The 21,988-nt window shown below is 38.2% G+C and overlaps 1 protein-coding gene across 1 annotated transcript in view; it reads left to right on the plus strand.

Moving 5' to 3' along the window:
• The window catches only part of MTHFD1 (methylenetetrahydrofolate dehydrogenase, cyclohydrolase and formyltetrahydrofolate synthetase 1), a 67,838-nt gene that overhangs the window by 40,689 nt on the left and 5,161 nt on the right, over window positions 1-21,988 (plus strand). Inside the window, exons 17-26 of the mRNA XM_034433573.3 lie at window positions 145-221; window positions 756-896; window positions 1,354-1,422; window positions 3,551-3,662; window positions 4,686-4,825; window positions 8,737-8,778; window positions 11,652-11,752; window positions 14,215-14,392; window positions 18,737-18,844; window positions 19,857-20,009. Coding sequence (XP_034289464.2) covers window positions 145-221; window positions 756-896; window positions 1,354-1,422; window positions 3,551-3,662; window positions 4,686-4,825; window positions 8,737-8,778; window positions 11,652-11,752; window positions 14,215-14,392; window positions 18,737-18,844; window positions 19,857-20,009 — 1,121 coding nt within the window. The remainder of the gene's footprint in view (window positions 1-144; window positions 222-755; window positions 897-1,353; window positions 1,423-3,550; window positions 3,663-4,685; window positions 4,826-8,736; window positions 8,779-11,651; window positions 11,753-14,214; window positions 14,393-18,736; window positions 18,845-19,856; window positions 20,010-21,988) is intronic.

Below are 21,988 nucleotides of genomic sequence, written 5' to 3' on the forward strand. Positions count from 1 at the left end.
TGTTTACTTGCAGATGTTTCATTACTTAACTAGGTAACATCATCAGTGCTGCACTAAACTATTAATAATTTTAAATGTACATGTATAAAAAGTTGCTAAGTTCCCCATGTTCAGCCTTTTGTCTTCCCACCTTCTTTTATGTAGTACTGGATACAAATGACAGGTTTCTGCGAACCATTACAATTGGGCAGTCTCCATCTGAGAAGGGATACACACGCACAGTAAGTGTCCTTTCTCTTTCACTCAGATTCTTTTAGAATAGCAGGCATTTTTATCCCAACCGAGGGCTGATTTTGAGCTAAGGTTTTGTGCATCTTTCTCTGTTTTCCAGATGTACCCATCCCCATTTTGCTTCCATTTTGAGGGCTGCTACTACCAATGATAGCGATTGTGTGAAGAAACTTGGCATATTTGAGAATTTCTCTTTGAGTTTTTGCCCTCTTTCATGTACAGAATGACACCATTCTTAAAATGCTCTAACCTATTATTGCTCAAAAGGCTGCCATCCACCTGGTGCGGTTCAGATGATCAATGACTGCTAATTAGGAGATCCGGGAAGTGTACTTCTGAGCATCCAGACAGCACCAAATTTGGAAAAGGCTACGACAGATGCTTAGAACTGATTCTGTTTCTAGATTATTGTGACTCCATAATTTTAGGTGTTATGTCCTGTCCATGTCTTTTTAAATCAAATACTCCAGCTGTGTTCAGTTATGTCTATTTTTGACCTTGTTTGCTTTTTGCCTTCCTTGCAGGCCCAGTTTGACATTACAGTAGCTAGTGAGATCATGGCAGTTTTAGCACTCACCAATAGCCTGGAGGATATGAGAGAACGCCTGGGCAAAATGGTGGTCGCCTCTAGCAAGAAAGGAGTTCCAATCACCACAGAAGATCTGGTAACTGGACATAATTCTGTTTGGAAGAAAATACAACTTGGAAGACTCAGTTCACTAATTTTCTGAGATTATATGTGCTTTAACTATGACAGAAGAAGCCAGCTTCAGTCATATCAAGCAGTGTATGTTGATTGCTGGGGTTCCTGCAAAGCTAAGTTCAATGGTCCATGTCTGATTCAGGATTTCTAAATGTGTATCTAGTAAATAATTTTAAATATTGATTAGCTTCCCCCGAATTTCTGGCAATAAAGTTTGAAAGCATGGAGGAAACTGGATTCTAAGTAAAGCTTAAGCATGGCCAGCTGAATTTGCCTTTCATGACCTACTTTTATACAACAAAAACAGAGAAAATGGTTTGTCATGATTATAAAAAGTAGGTTTATTAGCTTGAAATGCCAAAACCTAAAAAATGTGCAAGAACTGCTACTTAAATAATTTTTTCTATTTATTTCCTTAGGGAGTGAGTGGTGCCCTGGCAGTTTTGATGAAAGATGCTATTAAGCCCAATCTCATGCAGACTTTGGAAGTAAGTATAGTTTGTGCAGATGCTTTTTTACTGAAAATAGGGGCGTACATTAAAGTACAGTATATTCCAGGGGTTTACATGGATTACTGCATCATCACCATTGTCATTAGATGTTTCTGCTGATTATCAGATAAAAGGGAAGACAGCAATATGATATCCATAGGAAGCATGACACATAAGACATCCCCAGCAATATCCATAGATCCCCAAAAGTAAATGTAAAATAAAGTTGAATAATTTATTTGGAAATTAAATAGGCTTTTAGATTTTTACAAAAATGCATTTAAAATTTTAAAAAACGATTGTGACATTTCACATAATTCTTCCTCCAAATTTCAGATGCCAGCATCTCACAGGTTTTTGAGACATGAAAAGTTTGTAAAATGCAGTGTTCTCTTGAGATTTGAGAATTTATTGTTAGAATTTTGGATTAAATCATTGGTTTATTTATAACCCCAGCTATATCAGCTTCTAGAATTCTGTGTAGCATAGGGGATGATGATTTGTGTCTTGTGGCCTTCCTTTTGGAGTTTTCTTTGTAATTTAAAAGAATGATTTTTATTATTTATTATGAATGCTGTTCATTTTTAAAGAGTAAAAGAGGTCTGTGTATCAGCCAATATTTTTTTGGATTTCTTTTTTTTACAAAATCTTCCATATCTCATACAATTGGCTGCTCAGTTCTGTTTCTTCTCTACTCCTCCCACATTGCCAACCACTGTGGAATTCATTATCATTGATTACTGGAATGGCTTTCAAAGGGATTAGATAAATTTATGGAGGGCGGGTTTTCCAAAGTTTGTTTGTCTTGAAGTTTAGGATTGGGGCCTGCGTGCCTCCAAATACGAATTGTGGGGGGGCGGGGGGATGAGATGAAAAACTTTCCTGCATCTTCTACTTGTGAGCACACCTGAGGCATTTGGTTTGCCATTTTGAGAAACAAAAGTGTGAACTAGGATTGGTGTTACTCTTGTCCTGCAGCACTGTTTTTATGTTCCTGTATTTGCTCCTCTCACAATTACTCCATTCTGCTTACTCACCATCTTTTAGCTGTTTTCTTTCTTTTCCATAAACTACCTTGGGAAGCATTTATCTGAGGAGCTTACATAAAATGAGCCTGTTTTCCTCAAGCCTACAAAACTCACACTCTTGCACAGCTTTGTTTTTTTCTGACTTACAAGTTCTTTCACAAAGTTGTTGTCTTTGTATGCTACACAGACCACTTCTTTTCCATGGCAGTGCAGTCAGGGATTTTTCCCACTGCTGTTAGACTTTCTGCAGCTTTTTTCGTCTCCTCCTAATTTCAGGTGTTTGTGTTTTCTGTCTCTTGCACCAATAAACCAAAAATATATATGCATGCACCAACATCATTTACTTGTCAATGAATTGCTACTCATTTTCATGCATTGGTGCCTCATAGGGTTTTTGCCCTCGTTCTTTCACCCACCCCTCTAAAATTATTTATGGCACAACCCTAACACCACATTTCATCCCTCTTTCATCACAAAAATTGTATTATTGTTTCTTCTGTCCTGCTCTCCCTCCTCTGTGTTTTTTCCTGTTGGCTTTTTAATATTTTGGATGAGTGAGACATGTATTAAAAAGAGACTGAGTGAGCAAGAGCTGCCTATTCCTGCAAAGAGCTGCAAAATTCAGATATGCTTCAATACTTTCTTTTAGATACCACTGGTCTTTTTTTTTAAAAGGAAGACCATATAAATGCAGGGAGTTTATAGATTTGCAAAGTAGATATCATTTGGGGAGTCCCTGAAGACTCCCTCCCCCAGACTTGTTTGAGTTTGACCAGAAACATTGGAGAACTTGTTGGAGAAATATTGGAGAAGATTTCACTAGGCTGAATTTTTGCTGGAATGCCCACTTATAGTACTCATGATGTTAGGTTACTTTCCTTGTGATGATTTTTTTTTGCCTTCCAGATGCTGTAAAATTTTACAGTGCTATGTATGCTTATCTATATGAGAACTTTTACTGAGAGCAGCAATATGTCCTTCGAAATACTGGAAGGATATGTTGGTTTGGCGTGGTTTAGATGACAAGATGCTAATTTTCCTCCCTCCCTCCCTCCCTTCCTTTGTTTCTTTCCTCTGTTTCTATTCATATCTTGCAGGGTAATCCAGTGTTTGTTCATGCTGGTCCATTTGCTAACATTGCTCATGGGAACTCATCTGTCCTGGCAGACAAGATTGCCCTGAAAGTCGTTGGCAAGGATGGGTTTGTTGGTAAGTCTCTTTTCATCTTCAGGCCTGGGTTTTTTTATAAAATACATGGTATACGATGTAGTGAAGACTATTGGTTTAAGTACTTTTAAAGATTGGGAAGGCAAATGCATCAGAAACCACTCTCTCAAGAGCCATTAGTCACAAGGTTTGTCGAGTTCTCCATGTTCAGAAGTCCCATGTCTATGAGGCACAGCAGGAAATGGTTACTCCTATTATGTCTTGTTGGTGGACTCTCTAGGAGCTGACCACTAAGGGAGAAGGTGTTATTTAATCCAGCAGCCAGGCTCTTCTGATATTCTTACCGCCTATTTTTAAAGAAAGAAATGGGATTGGATGTGCAGAATAACTGAATTAGAGAGTTAAAAAGAGACATTAATTTCCTCAGCTAAAGAAATTAGATGAACTGCAGTAGGTACTGTGAATAAAAATAAAAGAACACTCAAGTTAATTATGGGTTAACAAAAGATTTTCTGAGAGAAATAAAATGACATGAAGTCTGTTCTACCTTTTTATTTTCCTGAAACACCAGTTGTTTTTTTTTAATTCTTTAGGCTGGAAAAAGTCTCATCTAATTATTGACATGTTTTGCACAATTATTACTTAGCATGGTATTTGTTTAGTTACCATCTTGCTATACTATTCACCCTAGAGATACCCACAATTCAGACAAAAGGAAGTTATAGTCGTGAGATGCCTATGACAGGAGATCTGCAGAGATGTAAACTTATCTATTAGCATTGCTGTTTCCTTAGCTGTTCTCTCTCCTACCTTGCATAGATTGTTGCTAGATCTGTGCAATTAGGAGGAAGAGGAAGAGGAAGGAGAGACATTCCTGTTCTTAGACTTTCTTTGGTTCTCTGAGCGTTTTGCTAATCTGCTGCTGCTCTTTGTTTTTAAATTGTAAACCTCCAGTCATGTCATCTTAATCATTTAAGCAATTCCAAAATGTAATTTATAAGAATAATGCTATGCAAAAAAAAGAAAGATTGCACATAATAATGAATTTCATTATTCTGCATGCAGTGACTGAAGCTGGCTTCGGAGCTGATATTGGCATGGAAAAATTCTTCGACATCAAGTGTCGGTATTCCGGTTTGCAGCCTCATGTGGTAGTCTTGGTTGCCACCATCCGAGCTCTGAAAATGCATGGTGGAGGACCTACGGTATGTGCTGATCTTCATCTTAGAAAATTTGGGATGCCATGATTGATGTTGAGCTCAACTAATAGTACCAAATTCTATTGGCTAGATTTGCCATCAGCAATTCCCCATTATTTCTTTGATAGATGAAGGTAATAACTGTCAGATTTTTTGGGATCTTGTCCTATTACTTGATAACCTGAGTGGGCCTTGCAGTCATCTTCAGAGGCCCTTTCGAGGCACAGCCAAGTATCCCTGCCAAATGAAGTGGCTGGAGTGGAGAAAATATCTCAGTTTTAGGGATCTCTTTTGAAATGCCTTCTCGAATGATACCTGGATTTGTGCTGGGAGAAATTGTCTTTTCCAGATATTATAATTCTGTATTTAGTTGGAATTTTAACCCAATTCTATGCTGGAATATTTAATTTTATGTTTTCTGTGCTATGTGATTGTCCTATTGGTTATCTTTTTGTTGTAGTTTAAAAATGTGTAATGGTTTAATACTGCTGTCTCCACCCTAGAGAACTTCAGTTATTTTGGAAGACCAGAAGCAATAATCAATGCTTGATAGTGAAAGTGCTCCCAGATCGTCTAATTAATTTCTTAATAATTTCTTTTCAGCCTCTTTCTTCTCACTGGTTATTTGTCATGTGTGTATTAGTGTAAAATTAAAAACCAGCTTTCACCAGTGCATTCTGATAATGTGAAGTTGCACTTGTACTGCATATTTTGATCCCCCTTTTTTTCCATCCTCTTTCTATTCCTGGAGCCTGCCAAACAGGTGGATTAAACCACAGCAGGGGAGCATATCATGATATGATACAGGATACAACCATGGTCTATTGCTGTGATGGGAAAGACTATGTACATGTATATGCTTTTATGTGTAAGATAATTTTTGTAGCCTAAAACCTGGAGTAAATTGCATTTTGGGGGCCAAAAAGCTATCTAGCATAATGTATAGAAACAGAAAGGAATCATAATGAAACTTGATGTCATGTGGTCCCTCCTCTTCCTCAAGGAGATGCTTTCAAGGTCTTCTCTACACAGGATAGAACTTCAGAGTTGCTCAATCCTTTCCAATGAGGCTTGTTTTATGCATAAAAGAGAACTTGTGCTTAATACTAGTGATGGTTGGGTGAAATAAGCATTTTTTGAATTTGATCAGAATAACTTTTCTGTATCATGATTCCCAGTTCAGAAGATACTGTACTACACATTATTTTTAAGGAAAGCAGAAAGTGACATGTTTTTGTCCATAGCAAGCAAGAAAGAAAGATTTCATATAATGAATGCTAAATTTGGAGATCCTGTGGTAGATTTGCTTAGAAAATGGTTGCCATGGGAAATTTGCCTATTCACAAAATGGCTGCCACAATCACAAAACACCCACTTACCAGAAGCAAATTAACCTCCTAGTGTGCTCTCTACTGTCCCAGTGGGACCTTTTGCAGACCAAATGCATTCCTATAAATAATAGTAAGGCTGCAGCTGGTGTTTTGCTTTGCTCTTTATTCTCAGTCACTAGAAATGAAGCCTACAGGAAAAGATTTCTGTCTCTTCTATGTGGCAGATTAGCAATCAGTTTCAGAAACCAGATGGCCACAGACACCAGGCTAAAAGAGTAGTGTGTCATGCACAAATAACCAGGAACAGTATTTGAGTTCAGAGCATTAAGAGTTTATTTTGCCACCTATACACAAGAATCTGAGCAACTAACACCCAAGCTGAATTGGTGCTAGATGAGGGTCAGCAGAATTCAGTGGGCTGGACTTGGGTCTCTTGTGGCTATTATTCCAAAGTAATGACATATTTAACCCCACCCTTCAGCTCAGTCTGTCATCTACAAGAGAGCCCACCAACTTCTGCAAAGATATGGCATTACAACAAAGTCCATTTAAATTATTAGAACAGATTGAATGGGTGACTATAGCCTTCTGTTTATGTCAGCAGGATATACCAAGAGGGGCACTGAACAGTGTTCTGCTGTCCAAGTGATATAAGAGAGCAACACCCAGTTCCCAAAACACCTGATCTTCCTGTCTTGAAGTTGTACATACCAATCCAGAGTTGCTATCAGTGTGGGCCTAGAAATGTAACTGGGCAATTCCTGAATATGGATATTCCAGATTTGGCAGTAGAGACCAACTTGGACCCAGGGTGACCTGCCACATTAAGATATATCAGTCAGTTTGAAGGAAAGAGAGAAACATGTGACACCAACAATAGGGATCCCTGAACTCTCGGACTTCCAACAAGCAAGACTGAAGAGAGGGCTAGCAGTAAATATGACCGATAAACAAACAATTTACTTAGTTTCCATTTGACTGAATCGATGTGCTATTTCCTTTGGAAAACTTCTTCTCAGATGTAGCAATTCACTGTTTCCCTGCATGGGACTTGTCATTAGCACTTAGGATTTTAATAACTAACTCCTTTAAGCCCATTAGACAAATTTCCATTACTATTCTTATCTTGAAAACAGCCTTTTAGTAATCCTAGCTTTTTATATGATGTTTGGGAATTAGGGTTGATCTCAGAAAGGATCTACCGTGTTTCCCCCGAAAATAAGACCCTGTCTTATATTTTTTTGAATCCCGAAATAAGCACTTGGCCTTATTTTCGGGGAGGTCTTATTATTTTGGGGCACGTGGAGCAAGATGGGGCTCCTCTTGCTGTCTTACTTGATTTCCAGCTCTGCGTTTAAGTATTTTCGGGGAGCGCTTATTTTCAGGGGGAGGCTTATTTTAGTGCATGCACTCAAAAGCCCGATTGGGCTTATTACCAGGGATGTCTTATTTTCAGGGAAACAGGGTATATATTTTCTACCAAATCAAGATGGTTCTAAGACTAGTTCCCTGCTTCAGGCTCATAGTCATTTCATTTAGCACAATTTCTCAACTATTTCCTAGTCCAAGATCAGCCCAGGGAAGATATCTGATTCCAGCTGGATATGTTCAGGACTTAGAGAATTTACCTCAAATTCATTAGAGAAGCAAAAGATAACAGTCTGTTTCTTCCACAAAGCAGAGAATCAGGGAAGATGAATTTCTGCTCCACAATATATGAATTGATTGAAGAATACTTTGCCTTGTCACATTGGCCTACTGTGGAAATATTGTTAGAGTGTTTCTGTTGGCTTTATCTATGGTGACTGAGACAATCTTTTTGGACTGTTGCCTTCTGATGAAGATACAGAACAATTAAAACTCAGACCACACATTTTCTGAATAGTGTTTATCCCAGAGGTATAATTGCATTCAACAATGAACTAAAGGGCCACCATAAGTGAGCTGTTGGACAGCATTACTTGGTCTGTTGTGTGGATGTTTGGGTGGTTTAGGGATGGGGAATTTGTGGTGGGTGGGAGTGTGTTTGGGGATTGTTATGTGTGTTGGACCTGGTCTTTGGATGTTAAGTGAATTTCATTGTATGGGTATACTGTGTATACACGTACAATGACAATAAAGTTATTGTCAAGAATAGTAATTTGCTTTAATTGTGAAATATGTTTCTGCTTATAAGAGGTGGATATAACATTCCATTTTTAGGAAGAGGAAAACCAGATGGCCCTAGAGCTAAGATGAGAGTTAATTGTATTATTATGCTAACTATTACACTGATGATTTTTAATTTGAGGGGAGAGGATTTTGCTGCATCCAAACTCTTTTTCTTGGCCATATATTGAATTGAAATTATACATTCTAAATTGTTATATAAATTCAAACAAGAAACAATGGTAATTTGAATACACATAAAGCAAGTGGGGAAGATATTCCATTAGAATTATAGGTATGCATTCTAGAAGAATTTCATAATTCTTTCTCAAACTCCATTCATGAAGAAATCTGCTAATAGATTCAATTTGGAATACAAAAATATAAAATTGAGATTACCTTTCTATTCCTTGATTGTCTTGTTCTTAATCTTTTCAGGTTATGGCTGGAGTCCCCTTGCCCAAAGAATACATTTTGGAGGTAATAATTGTGCTTTTGATTGTGTTTTGAATGTATATTTTATTTTTTTAGTTTATTTTTCTAGATTCTTCTCTTCAGATTCATTGTCAGATATTATGTTAACTGTTTCGATAACAACAACAAATCAACCTTTCAGATAGCTCCTTGCCAAAAAAATAAATCCCAAATCAATCTCAGTACAGCTCCTATTGTTTATTCTCTCTCTCTCTCTCTTCCACCCCCTCTCCCCCACTCCCTCCCTCCCTCTCTCATACACAATTCAGTTTTGGTGTCGTAGTTAGGGCATCAGGCTAGAAATCAGAAGACCAAGTGTTCTAGTCCCATGCTAGACATAAAACCAGATGAGTGACTTTGGACCAGTCATATCATGGGAATTAAGTTCTATGCACAATTAAGTGTGCAAGCACAGAACTCATTATACAACTAGCATGGCTTTTCTGACTGGCCTTTGGAGACTGGCATCTCCAGTCGCCATTTTACTTCCCATCTAATCAGTTGCGGGCAACTGTTTAATTTATTTAGTTTTTAAAAAAACTTACTGTTTTGATTTGATTTGTAAAGCATCTTGAGATGTGCAGTTGTGGTGGTATAAAAAGCTGAACAACTTATTGATTCAATAAGCTATGATCCAGATCATCCCTCAATTATGCTGGCAACATTCAGCAGCAAACTTTTTTCACAGGAGATGATTGTAACTTTGACAGCCTGTGTCTTCTATCTTCCCATTTCCCTGAAACTGGATTCAGGTTCTCTATGAAAATTCATATTCCATGTAACCAATGGAGCACTATCGGTGCTCCAGATTGATAGGTATATATGGGTTTTTCAGCTACCTAGATTTCCTTCCTGACTTGAACTGATAATTTGCATTGGCTTCATTTGTATAATATCCTTGAGATTTGATCAGCATTTAAGTCTACTTTCCTTCCACCTAGCAATTCAAGGGCTTTGTTTTTTTCATGCTAATATCTGTCCCTTTTGTGCACTTAAAGTATTTGGAGAGGAATGAATTTCAAACAGCAGACTGAAACCAAGGCTAAAGCTTTGTCTCTCTACAGATAAAATTTTGAACAGGGAAAAAAATTAAATAAGCTCTTTTTTTCTTTTCTTTTTTTGGCAGAAATGGGCAAAACAATCATGCCAGTGGTAGCATAAAAAAAGTAAGGAGGCTTTGGCAAGTTTGGTAGAGAAACTCAGGGAATACTTGAATAAAGTATTTATTCTTTAAGTATACTTAAAGTATTTATACTTTAAGTATAAATATTGCTGAGCACATTGTAAGCCGCCCTGAGTCTTCGGAGAAGGGCGGCATATAAATCAAATTTTAAAAAAAATAATAAAAAAAATAATAAAGAAGGCTTAAATTGCAAACCTTGCCTGATGGGTATCACAATAAGGAATGAACTTGTCCAACTAGAGGCCTGCCAGATTAGTGGGACTGGAGTCTCCACTGTAGTCTCCAAGGTAGAATTTCTTAGCTAGTATCTACAGGAGATCCTTGACTTAACAAACACAATGGAGCCAAAAATTTCTGTTGCTATGTGAGACATCTATTAAATGAATTTTATGACCTTTCTTATCACAGTTGTTAAGTGAATCACTGCAGTTGTTAAATTACTAGCATAACTTAACAACTGCAGTGTTAAGTGAATCTGGCTTCCCCATTGATTTTGCTTGTCAGAAGGTCGCAAAAGGGGATCCCATAACCCTAGGACATTGCAACCGTCAGTTGCCAAGTGTCCAAATTTTGACCATGACATGGGGATGCTACAACAGTCATATGTGTGAAAAACGGTCACTTCTTTCGGTGCTGTTGTAACTTTGAACAGTCACTAAACAAGCTATTGTAAGTCAAGGACCATTTATATAAACACTTTGTGACTTTGGGGTGGAGAACAGGAGTTTAAAATAGCAGTCCATGTATATTCTACAAAACACTATAAGGAGCTCATGAAACAGGCTGCATGAATCCTGGTCCTAGCTTCTTGCTACCCCCAAATCCCCTGAGTTTGCCCCACTGATTCCTTGGAGGCACAGTTTTCTGCTATTTTGCTATACAAAAGCAAAGAACCTAAGAATTACATACAAATGTACTTCTTGTGATGTTTCTCTTCATAGGAAGTTGTTATTAAAAGGCAGAAAAAGATAAAAATACCAAGTCAGAAAAACTAAAGATGAGGAGATAAGGAAATATGGGGAATGGAATACAGCTAAATCTTGTTTACACTGAGAGCATTCACTGTGCCTCTCCATATGGTTCTATCTTTGCAAAACCATTCTTCTTTTTTATAAAATATATATTAGACAGAAGAATCTTAAAACTGCTAAAGGCTTGTACATTTGATCAAGGACAATTTTTATGTGATTTTAAACATTTATTACATCAGCAGTACTCATCTGAAGATGCTTCTAGCTATTTTAAAGAAGGATGTTCAACAATCTATGGAGCAGTCTTTGTTAAATCTCCATCCTGCAAAAGTCTGTTTAACAGAGAAGTTGGATGATGTGGTGCCTTCTATCTGAAAATGGAGAATTGTCGTCACCTTTCCCCTCTTTCTGCCATTCTTCTTCTTAAAAGATGCTGTCTTTCTTTTTTTGTAGTTTCTTAAATGAAACTACTTTTGCAGTTGAATGCAAACAGTCTTTCATTAAAATTGATCCAATTTAGCCTTTTTAGTTCTTTTCAGTGTGTCTTTTTTTCCTTTTTTATTGTGAATCAAAAAGTGAAGTTTGTAAAATAATGTAGATTAAACCACGCACACATTCCATTTTCATTCCAGCTTTCTTTAACATTCAACAGCTGATTGCCACAAGACACTTAGCATTTGTTCCTTCTCTGAACTAATCCCTTGAATTCTCTTTGTCATGTATAGAATATTCCACTTCTGGAAAAAGGTTGTAGTAACCTGCGCAAGCAAATCGAAAATGCCAGAATGTTTGGTGTTCCAGTAGTGGTTGCAGTCAATGTATTCAAGTAAGTAAACATGGTCCATAGTACAACAAAGTTCAAAGTCCACAGTTTGCTGTGGATGCCATCTACCTATGTTCTTTAAAATGTACTCAACAAGAAAGAATTCAAAACATAAATTATTGGATAAAGCTAGAACATTCAGTTTGATTAATTGAAGTTTGATTTAAATGTAAATCACAACAAATACATTTGACATGATTATTCTTCATATATTCAGTAATTTTCTCCTTTGTTCACATTAAAAGTACAATTCACTCGCAGCTTTTAGAGATGCTCTCAGTACTTAAAATCTAAGATAGAAGAGATGGACTGTTATCACTCTACATTGCAGGAAACAACAAGTTTCCTGCACGTTCTTGTTTTTAAAAATTAATGCAGATAAAATATTAACATATGTTAGTTTTGGGCAAACACTACAATCTTTTCTAAGGTCTATTGAGCCAGGAAGCCTCATTACTGAAGTGTTTACTTCAGATCAGATTTTCAGAAACCTGGTTCACACATTCAGGTAGCTGAGTGGGTGGTGATTTGAAATGTTGTAAATATTCGCATATCAGATCACTTGTAGGGGTAAATAGAATATATCTTCTACCTCCCTCCTAAGCCATCTGTTGGTCCTTCTTGCATGTGTTTTTGTGTTATTTGTATACAAATGTAATATTCACATTTCATGGTTTTCATAGTTCAGGGGTTTTTCTATTGTTGTGAGATACCCAGAGTTGTGGGCGACCATACAATTTTTTTAAATAAAGTAAATAAACTGCACAGATTTGGGTAACAAGATTTGCTGCAATGACTCTAATTCTCTTATGTTGCATCTCCATTTCAACCTTGAAAAAAATCAAAGAGCCCTGACTTATCAGGCAAGGCTTTTTCATGCTTGCTAGATGATTTGAGGGAGGTGATCTCAGAATGTCATGAAGATGAAATGCTTAATGATTTGCAGCAAGCATTAATAGAATAAAAATTAAGTCTTCCCCAGCTTATCTCGTTTAAGGAATATTTCATGTTATTCATCTTCTGCTCAGTGTAGCTAAATTGCTTCTATGGTTTTTGCTCCAGAAATCCCATCCTTCTAGATTCAAATCCTGAAGCCCAGCATACCCAACACACTTTTGCACCTCCTTGTGGTCGTGACCCTTTTGGGTAGAGAAGGGTTTTGTGTTTCCCAATTGTGTTTCCCAGCTGGCATCCCTGTTTGAGGGAATGGCTCAGTTCTCCATCCCACCTTGAAGGGTTTAGGGAGTTTTACAGGGCTGAAAAGTACAGCAGGATTCCCAGCCATGTTTTGCTTTCGTTCTACCCTGCCCATATAGCTTTTATACTCATTCCCTAATGAAAGTACTCATTCCCTAATGTTGAGTATTTAATTCTCAAGGAGATTGGTATTTTTCTTTCACTATGATCTTCACCAAGATTAAACATTCTGCATAGTTGTTTTTCTCTTTGTCAAATTATTCTCTTTTATTTTAATCAATTAATATAACCACCTGCTTGGTAGGATGTTCAACGCTAGTAGCAAAGGTTAAAAATACCCAATACAAAGATAATGGGATGGGGTGGAGTGGAGTGGAGTGGAGTGGAGTGGAGTGGAAGGGAACGGAACGGAACGGAACGGAACGGAACGGAACAAAACAGAACAGAACAGAACAGAACAGAATAGAATAGAATAGAATAGAATAGAATAGAATAGAATAGAATTATTGTTCAAGTGTGATTGGACACACAAGGAATTTGTCTCTGGTGCACAAGTTCTCAGTGTATATACAAATAACAAGTGATGTATCATAGATAATAAATAAAAAAATATTCATAAATATAATAAAGTGCAATAAAATCAAATATGTTGCTCTTTCGACCAAATGAATGAGGTAAACCAAATCAGGAAACCATAACAAAAAGACTACAACTACAGTTTATCTAGATAGGCTCCAATAACAAAATCTTGCAAGTTTATCTGTAGCTTCTTCCCCATCCCCCCCTCTTTTTTTTTCTTTTTCTTTTAACTAAGTCTGAGTCTGTGCTCTACTTTCCTGCTTAACACATGCTACTTCCGGATCTGTTATTTGTCTTAATGGCTTCTGCAACATTATCTTCATGGCTCTCTAGAGAAGTACACAATTCCTGTATAGCCACCTCGTCTATCTTTTTGGCTCAGTGCCTGAGGAAGAACCAGCGTCTTCTTAAAGGACAACAGTGACAGACCAACTGAATGTTAATGATGAATCAGCTATGGTTAGCTTTAACCATAATCATCACAATTTCAAAACTAACCATGGCTGGGAGTAATTTTAGTCCTTGTATGCTACTGAAGTTCAGTAATGCTGAAACTGGAAAGATGCTTTGTACAGCACAGGAGGCAGGTCATTTCCAGTATATTAATTGTAGTCAGTGAAACATTTGAAAGATTAAGTATTGGCATATTGGCATTCTAATAGAAAGCCTGGTAATGTTTCCCTTTGCAGATCAGATACAGAGGCAGAAGTACAGCTGGTAATCCGGTTGGCTAAGGAAGCTGGTGCTTTGGATGCTGTCAAGTGCACCCATTGGGCTGATGGGGGTAAAGGAGCCGTGGCATTAGCAGAAGCCGTGCGGAGGGCATCACAGGCCCCAAGCCATTTCCAGTTCTTGTACAATGTGGAGGTAAGGCTTTGTTTTGAATCTTATATCTTTTTAGGAGAAATGAAATGCTAGGGAAGGAAATGCAAAACAAATAGATGGAAACTATGGCTTGTTTTCTAATTTTGTATAAAAAGGAATGGGTTCGCTATGAGACGGATTGGCTGGCTGATTGTATTAATGCATAGATGCACATGCGACTCAGCATTTGAAAGGAAGACAATTTCTTTTACAAACGATTTACAATATGGAGAAAATGACAATACAGTAATAGAAGAAGATTTATCTTTTTTTTTCTTCCCTGCCTTCGGGGGTGGATGTCATTTTAAATGCATCATTTCAAGTAATTACAGCAATTGGCAAAAATCAGTGTTTTTGCCTTAAGATTATTCTGTTCTACAGTACCCGTTATTGAAAGATTTTTCCCTTCAGCTGGAGTCAACTTTGGCTCCAAAATCATAATGAAGGCTAAGGAAAATGTGATAATCCTATTAAAAATAAGATTGTGAATAGCAAAGGAAATTTGAGGCTCACAGCTTAAAAACTGTGAAATATATTAATAGATGCTGAAAAAATTTAGCTGGGTAAAAATCTGGGATGAAAACAACTCCCTAGGGGAAAATCCTTTTACTTATCTAGGTTCTACAGTGTCCTGTTTTATTTACTGGACTCCTCTGGAAGGAAATGCCATATTTGAAATAAATAATTTCAGAAAGTGAAGAATCTTAGATATTGAGCAGAGTATTGGGATTATGACAATAGGACCAGATATGTGGGATTATCACAGTTGGTTACAGAAATATTTGTCTTGGCTTCCATGGGGATATTAGCTGAACCAGATTTATAAATGCAGACCAATATCCTGGCTCTCTTCAACTAAATCTAATTCAGGTTTCATGGTCTTTGACTCAGCAGTACAATCAAATTATTTTCCAACATCGTCTGCAGCTATTCCCGATAGCCAGAATTTGATTTTTATGTTCAAGAGGAAAATAATATAGTTTTAAAACTTAGTGTCTTGATGATGGATGATTTGAAAGAATACTTAAATTCACTAGAAACCAAGCTGTTTTAGCTGTCATTAAGTTTCCGTCCACATTTTTTCTTTCTTACCAGCACTGAATTTTAGTGTCCTGCACAAATTTGAAACCCTCTTGTCATTCTTGTCAGGTTTCTTTTATGAAGTGTTTTGAGAGACTTATTCGATGGAAAAGCACAGAGAAAGAGTTATAATTTTAAAATGCTATATGTTATCGTGACTTATAATTGTATGAAGCTACATTTTATAGAGTTTATACAGTTGCAATGTATGGCTGTGAAAGTTGGACCATAAGGAAGGCTGAGAGCTAAAGAATTAAGTCCTTTGAACTATGGTGCTGGAGAAGACTCCTGCAAGTCCCTTGGACTGCAAGGCAATCAAACTGGTCAGTCCTAGAGGAGATCAACCCTGACTGCTCTTTAGAAGGCCAGATCCTGAAGATGAAACTTAAATACTTTGGCCACCTAATGAGAAGGAAGGACTCACTGGAGAGGAGCCTAATGCTGGGAACGATTGAGGGCAAAAGAAGAATGGGACGACAGAAAATAAGGTGGCTGGATGGAGTCACTGAAGCAGTAGGCGTGAGCTTAAATGGTCTCCAGGGGATGGTAGAGGACAGGAAGGCCTAGAGGAACGCTGTCCATGGGATCGCGATGGGTCAGACATGACTTTGCAACTAACAACAACAACAACAACAACATTTTATATGTATTCATCTGCGTGGTTTAGAAGTTTCATCAAAATGATAAAAGTTCTTTGTCTTTCGTATGTGCATGCAACATGACCTGTATATAAAACATGTATGTCACAGTGCACATTTTATTATTCCCCACCCTCTGGGAAAAAGGCAATCTCAATAAGTATGGAGAATTGCCATCATTTAGTAGTAGCAGAGAAACAGATCCCAGAGGCCCTGGGGGGGAGAGATTAACTTCATCTTTCCTCCCAGAGTCTATGTGCATCTTAACTCCCCTTTTGTGCTAAGCCAGGGGTGTCAAACTCGATTTCATTGAGGGCCGCATCAGGGTTGTGTTCGACCTCGAGGGGTCAGGTTGGCATGGCCAGGGTGGGTATGGCCAGCTCAATGTCATTCATGTTGTGCCTGTGGTGGCCCGAGTGCTCTGCCAGCAAAAACGGAGCTCAGGAGTACCATTTTCACTGGCAGAGGGCTGCAGGAAGTCATTTTTGCTCCTTTTTCTCTGGCAGAGACACCAGGGGCCAGTCCTTCATTGTTTCCAAGATGGCCCCACAGGCCAAATCTAAGCACCCCACAGGCCAGATCCAGCCCGTGGGCCTTGAGCTTGACACCCTGGTGCTAAACTATGGTTGTTTTAACTACAGATTGTTGAATAAGCTTTACTAAGTCCTAACCAGCACACCATGTTACAGCTTTGACTCTTCCTCAATCAGGAAAGAGAAAGCACATTCATGTGTCATGCTTTCATGGGTTTATGTGGTAATTGTCACCCCACAGTAACACTGCTCAGTTGGGCTACTCTTAGATGATTGTGCAAGAATCAATGTACAGCAATACAATACAGCAATTATACTTTTCTCTGCTAAAGTAGCAACACTTCCTCCCTAGAGATGCTGATAGCAGAGAATATTTGTAGCTCAGAGGCAGTGGGGTCCTTAGTACTCTCTGAGCTTAGCTGTTTTCTTGTAGACATTTCATTATCCAACTAGGTAATATTATCAGTGCTAGAAGGGAGTGGGGTTTGCTCTCTTTGTATCTATTAGTGGCTTTTCCTGTCAGTATAGGCGGGAATATTCTTGGTGGCTTCTTGATTAGGCTGTTGTTTACTGTTAGCTTGTTTATCTGAGTTGGCATCCCTTGGTTGGGATAATATTAATCTTGATGTTAATCTCTGCTTATCAAGCTGTTGATTGCTGGCAAAGAAGTTGTTTGGGGGGGGGGTTGTTTCTTTTTTGGCTTTTTAAATTATCTCTTTTGAATGATATGTAGATGTTTATCTCTATGTGCCTGTTGATGGCTGATTTGTCTGAGTGCCAGGCTTCCAGGAAGAGTCACTTCATGTGGCAGTGAAAAATACATAGCGAGCTGGAGACTCCATTGTGTGTGCTTCAAACATGTCACTCCTCCTACAATAAATTTACCGATATAATTCACATATCATGTTAAATCATAGTTGGTGGTGATTGAGTGGGATGTCTGAACCAATCCATAGCTACTTATTCCCGGTAAGCCATAATGTTGTTTGTTTGGTTTTGGTTGAGCGTGATTATTTCAGCTTAGTCTATGTCTATAGGTATGGGGGGGAGGCAGTTTCTAATAACTGTGGGAGTGGCCATAGGGGCTTCAGCCTCCCTAAAATCGATATTATTTGTATATGCAGAATACACTCTGCTAAAAGGAAGCTTTTGTGAGGTGGCATCAGGCCTCTTGTAATTTGTATTACATTTTATCTGAAGAAATACCTAGAAATAGCTGTTTCTGTGAAACTGGACTGGTATACTCTGCTCCAGACTAAATGAATTTCCCAAGACCCCTGATTGTGTTGAGATTTTTATATTGATTTAGAAGTTTGCAAATCTAAACATAGATTGCTGGTATCCTTAAGATTTATATTGACTGTTTCCCTATGACTATCATTAAGTGTTGTACCTTATGATTCTTGACGAATGCATCTTTTCTTTTATGTACTCCGAGAGCGTATGCACCAAGACAAATTCCTTGTGTGTCCAATCACACTTGGCCAATAAAGAATTCTGTTCTGTTCTGTTCTACGCTACGCTACGCTACGCTACTCTATTCTAGTCTTATTTATTTATTTATTTATTTATTTATTTATTTATTTATTTATTTATTTATTTATTTATTATATGCCGCCCTTCTCCGGAGACTCAGGGCGGCTTACAATGCATTAAGCAATAGCCTTCATACTTTTGTATATTTTATATAAAGTCAGCTTATTGCCCCCACAAACCGGGTCCTCATTTTACCCACCTTAGAAAGGATGGAAGGCTGAGTCGACCTTGAGCCTGGTGAGAATTGAACATGCAGTAATTGCAGGCAGCTGGCTGTTAAATGCTGCCTTAGTAGGAGGCATTAGCCTCCTACGCCACTCAGGCTCCGGGTATCCGGGTAGTAGCAGATTGGAGGATTCTGGCCAAGTTTGTCTGCTTCCAAACTTCCCATTTTCCTGTTGCAATTACATTGCAGTACATTTTCTGATGAAAAAAAGATGCTTGATGAAACTGCAGTAATTTTCTACAGTCCAAAGGGTTGCTGTGCCTTAATTTAGTATATTGTGAGGATCGAAGAAACTCTGCCTGACATGTTTTCCCCCCTTTTTTTGTTTTCCTAGCTGCCAGTTTTAGAGAAGATCAGAATTATTGCACAGAAGATCTATGGAGCAAATGACGTTGAACTGCTGCCAGAAGCTGAGTTCAAAATCATTCAATATACCAAACAGGTACAGCTACAGGCATCTTGTTTCTAGGCTAAATTTAATGCATCTTCTGATTTTATCTGGATATACAAGGCAGAATTGGATATAACTACAATTTTAAAGAAGTAAAACTAGTGCAAAATCCTTTAGAAAATTTTCTTTTTGAAAGAGAAGAATTTTTTCAGCATTTTGACATGACTTTAATACGGCACTTTCATGAGATGATATTCAACATTTCTTGATACAAAAGTGTAGGAGAGATTTAACAGACAGATTAACAGAGTTGGATGGGACTTTGTAGGTCATCTAGTCCAACCCCCCGCCCAAGCAGTAGTACACGATTTCTGACAGATGGCAGTCCAGATTCTTTTGGTTAATTATGTATTACATATATCACACAAATGGTTTTAGATGAATTCATACAGAAGCATTCTTTCTATGTGCTATACAAGGATTTTTCTTCTTAATTTCCTGTGGGCCCATTTAAAATGCATTTTGCACTTTTCAAATTTGGCAGTTTCACTGGATCTTTAGTTTACTGGATATCCCAGAGTGTCTGAAGGGCTCCGTTTTTCCTTAAATTGACATCTGTGATGGCATTTTTTCCTGGCTGCCATATATATTTAATGCTGGACTGATCTATCTGGAAAATGCTTTATATATTCAGTACCAGGGGCACACCTACAACATTAAATGGGGGCAGACAATGTTGAAATGAAAGAGTAAGAGTAGATCTGTGTCACTTCCTTACAGAACCTCCCCTAAGCAGGGACCCTTCAAATAAATTGGAAATGCAACTTCAAAATGTCTACTCAACATTATTTTTTAATGTTAAAACTAAAGATCCTTGATAGTTAGAAAAGAGATGCATGTGATTGACAGAGATAATCTAATAGACTCAGATGCAATTGATCTGTTTAAACTAAGAAAGGCTAGAGCCAAATGAATGTGACTTTGTATAATTTGGTAACTTTTTTCTGGCACACTCTTCAAGTGATGTCCTTAAATCATTGTCTCTTCTCTGTTTGTCATCTAGGGATTTGGAAACCTGCCCATCTGCATGGCTAAAACCCATTTGTCATTGTCTCATGACCCAGAGGAGAAAGGAGTGCCCACCGGATTCATCTTACCTATAAGAGATGTCCGAGCCAGCGTGGGTGCAGGATTCCTTTATCCCTTAGTAGGAACAGTAAGTATCACAGTGCCAGGGTTCCAAGTAACACCCCCAACAAAATCAAACTCCGAGGCTTGAAGTTCCTCAAAGGTAACTTTTAGATGTCATATTGGCACATCTGGGAAAACACGAATCTGAAAGCTTCCGGGTTTTCCACACCCAAAAGAAAGTTCAAGACTTTGCCCCTCACCCATCAGGTATTGTCCGGAACAGAAGATACCTCCTCATCCTTTTCAACACAGGGCAGGGCACGATGGCCTTGACTTTCTATAAAGAATTTTATTTTGACTACATATCATCTTCATTCTGTACAATCCCCCTTCCCAATTTCCCACAGTAGAATTTGTGGCAGGCTTGAAGCCTGAAGGCACAAAGGTAGAAAGATGGCTTCCAGGTCTGACACACAGTTTGGAAATCTTGAATTAATATAAATTGGATTCAGTTGGGTTAGTATTGGATTATTTGGCTTCAAGCTCCCTCTATTTAAAAAAAAAACCCTGCATGAAATTCTATACATTTACTCATATATATCAATTATAAACTAATATTTAGGTCCAATAGGCAGTTTGGTTCATGTAGGAACCATGTTGGCCACCTCTGAAATAAATGGCATTTATTTGCTGACTTTTTATTCATTGACTTGAATCATAATCCTTATGATTAAGAAACTCTTTCTTTCCTTCAGCATGTTTGGTATGATTTTTTTAAAAAATAGATTTCTACTAAGCACAGCTCTGATATAACATTTCTGAATCTAGATTAGCTTCTCATATGTTATGGGGAATATCACTGGCTTAGGGTCAAGAAAAAGAGGAAGGAAGAAGTGGAAAAAGAAACACATTTTATTTCCAAGTTATATTTTTCAGCCCCCCAAAAATGTTCTTGAGTATAAATAGAAAAGCACATATTGTAGGAATGTTCAGAGGAGTAAAACATTTTGTCTTATGTAGGCATCTTCAATTTGAATGACTTGAGTTTTAATTAAACCTTGAGTCTTCTATACGAGTCAATCCATAGTACTAACTGATTTTTTAGCCTTCTCTATGGGACCAAATGATAATAAACAAGGTTGAGAATTTAAGAAGCAGGTTACTTGACAAAATCATGCTGCTTATGCTAATAAGAAGATAAGCTGGAGCATAGTAGTAGGAAGTCACATTTGCCGTTAAAACAGAAATGACTAATTTACAGGCTATATGTAGTCCTCAGCCCTTTTTGTATTTCTGTGTATATGGTCTTGAGAGTTTACTGGAATTTATTTATTTATTTGGTGCCTCTTGCCAGTGTTGACTCCTGAACAAGCCCATGCAGTTTTCTTAGCAAGAGTTTTTGGAAGTGGTTTGCCATTGCCTGTTTCCTAGGGCTGAGAGTGTGTGACTGGCCCAATGTCACTCAGTTGGTTTTGTAGGTAGGATAAGACTAGAACTCACAATCTCTCAGTTTCTAGCCTGCTACCTTAACTACAACACCAGACTGATTGTATCTTCTGCTAATATTCAGAGGAGTCTTTGGGTGAAAAGAATATGTGTGCTGGAACAAAGAATGACTGCTCCCCTTCCATCCAGAAACCTATTGCACTTTGGAAGTAAAATGAACCATACAGTAGTGGCAGTGATCCTATAAAGTTCAAAAATGCCACAGGACACAAGGGTTTCCTCACTCCACTTCCTCTTAGATAAGAAAGAACCCAAGCACCCAGGCCCGCACCATAATACCCTATAGCAGGGGTGTCAAACTCAAGGCCCAGGGGCCGGATCTGGCCCACAGGGTGCTTAGATCTGGCCCGCATGGCTGCCCTGGAAACAGCAAAGGGCCAGCCCATGGTGCCTCTGTCAGCAAAAACGGAGCTTGGGCGGGCTTCCCATAGCCTCCTGAGCTCCATTTTCTCTGACAGAGGGTTGCAGGAAGCTGTCACAGCCGAAAATGGAGCTCAGGAGCCCGTTTTTGCTGGCAGAGTGCTTGGGCCACCACAGATGCCCCCAACATGAGTGATG

Source organism: Pantherophis guttatus, chromosome 1 (assembly GCF_059756535.1).
Source record: "Pantherophis guttatus breed Tessera chromosome 1, ASM5975653v1, whole genome shotgun sequence".
Lineage (NCBI taxonomy): Eukaryota > Metazoa > Chordata > Lepidosauria > Squamata > Colubridae > Pantherophis > Pantherophis guttatus.